The 1135-nt window shown below is 34.3% G+C and overlaps 1 protein-coding gene across 1 annotated transcript; it reads left to right on the top strand.

Moving 5' to 3' along the window:
- Nucleotides 1–207: 207 nt before the first annotated feature.
- LOC135803161 (probable cytochrome P450 6a13) lies at nt 208–925 on the top strand (the record flags this gene model as incomplete). The annotated part of the gene is made up of 3 exons (XM_065316763.1): nt 208–412; nt 481–588; nt 641–925. Coding segments are annotated over exons 1-3 (598 nt in total), but the record flags the coding sequence as incomplete, so codon positions are not given.
- Between the last annotated feature and the right edge of the window lie 210 nt (nt 926–1135).

Here is a 1135-nt window from a genome sequence, read left to right as displayed (position 1 = left end):
TATTTATAATTACAAACTTTCAATATATTTTGATTTTAGTACATTAATGCTGACTTTTTCTCAAAGAACGTACGCAGTTTCTTTATCAACTTAGTCAAAACAACAGTTCAGAAACGAGAAGAAAATAATATTCATCGATCAGATATGATCGATCTGTTAATTGAAGCTAGAAATAAAAATTCAAATTTAAATTGGACCTATGAAACAATGACAGCTCAAGTGATGGTGTTTTTTATGGCTGGTTTTGATACAATTTCCACAACACTCAGCTTTTGTTGCTATGAACTAGCATTAAATCCTGTAATTCAAGAAAAATTACATCAAGAAATTGTAAATACGCAATGCCGCAATAACAACAAATTAAACTATGATATTATAAAGCATATGACGTATTTAGATATGGTAATATCAGGTAGATGCATCTTATTTAAGTAAATTTATGCTTTAGAAATAGTAAATTCAATAAAATAAAATTTTCAGAATCACTGAGAAAATGGCCGCCTGCTCTCTTAGTAGGACGCTGTTGCACTCAAGCGCATAAAATTCCACCTCTCAGAGATAACGAAGTTGAAGTACACTTGAATGCAGGTGACAAAGTGCTCATATCAGTGTTTGGAATCCNTGAATGCAGGTGACAAAGTGCTCATATCAGTGTTTGGAATCCATCGAGATGATCAAATCTATCCGGATCCAGATTGTTTTGACCCTGAAAGATTCACCGAGGTGAACAAAAAGTCAAGATGTCCTTATTCTTACTTACCGTTTGGCTTGGGACCGAGAAATTGCATTGCTGCTAGATTTGCGCTCATGGAAATGAAAACAATGTTAGTTCAATTATTAATTAATTTTGAGATTGTAACAACCGATAAAACACAGATTCCACTAAAAATTGGCAAAACCCACATGAGTCTATCATCAGAAAAATGTATTTGGTTAGGTTTAAAGGCAAGAAAAACCGAAAATCGTTAAATTTTAATTTTTAATTTTAAGATAAGACGAGGTTATGCTTTTGATACTACTGTTAGCGAAATGCGTAACGTAGGCAACCAACAACACAACATACATTACATTATTTTTCCCGCGCAACACCGGCGCACTGCGTGCGCCCGGTGCAGTAGCTAAGTACAAGCAGAGC

Source organism: Atheta coriaria, unplaced genomic scaffold (genome assembly GCF_025399875.1).
Source record: "Atheta coriaria isolate IRGN ID8LTWV9N9 unplaced genomic scaffold, Caltech_Dcor_3.1 scaffold5276_size1135, whole genome shotgun sequence".
Classification (NCBI taxonomy): domain Eukaryota; kingdom Metazoa; phylum Arthropoda; class Insecta; order Coleoptera; family Staphylinidae; genus Dalotia; species Dalotia coriaria.
Note: the sequence above shows the minus strand (reverse complement) of the source record. Positions and strands in the feature narration are given on the sequence as shown.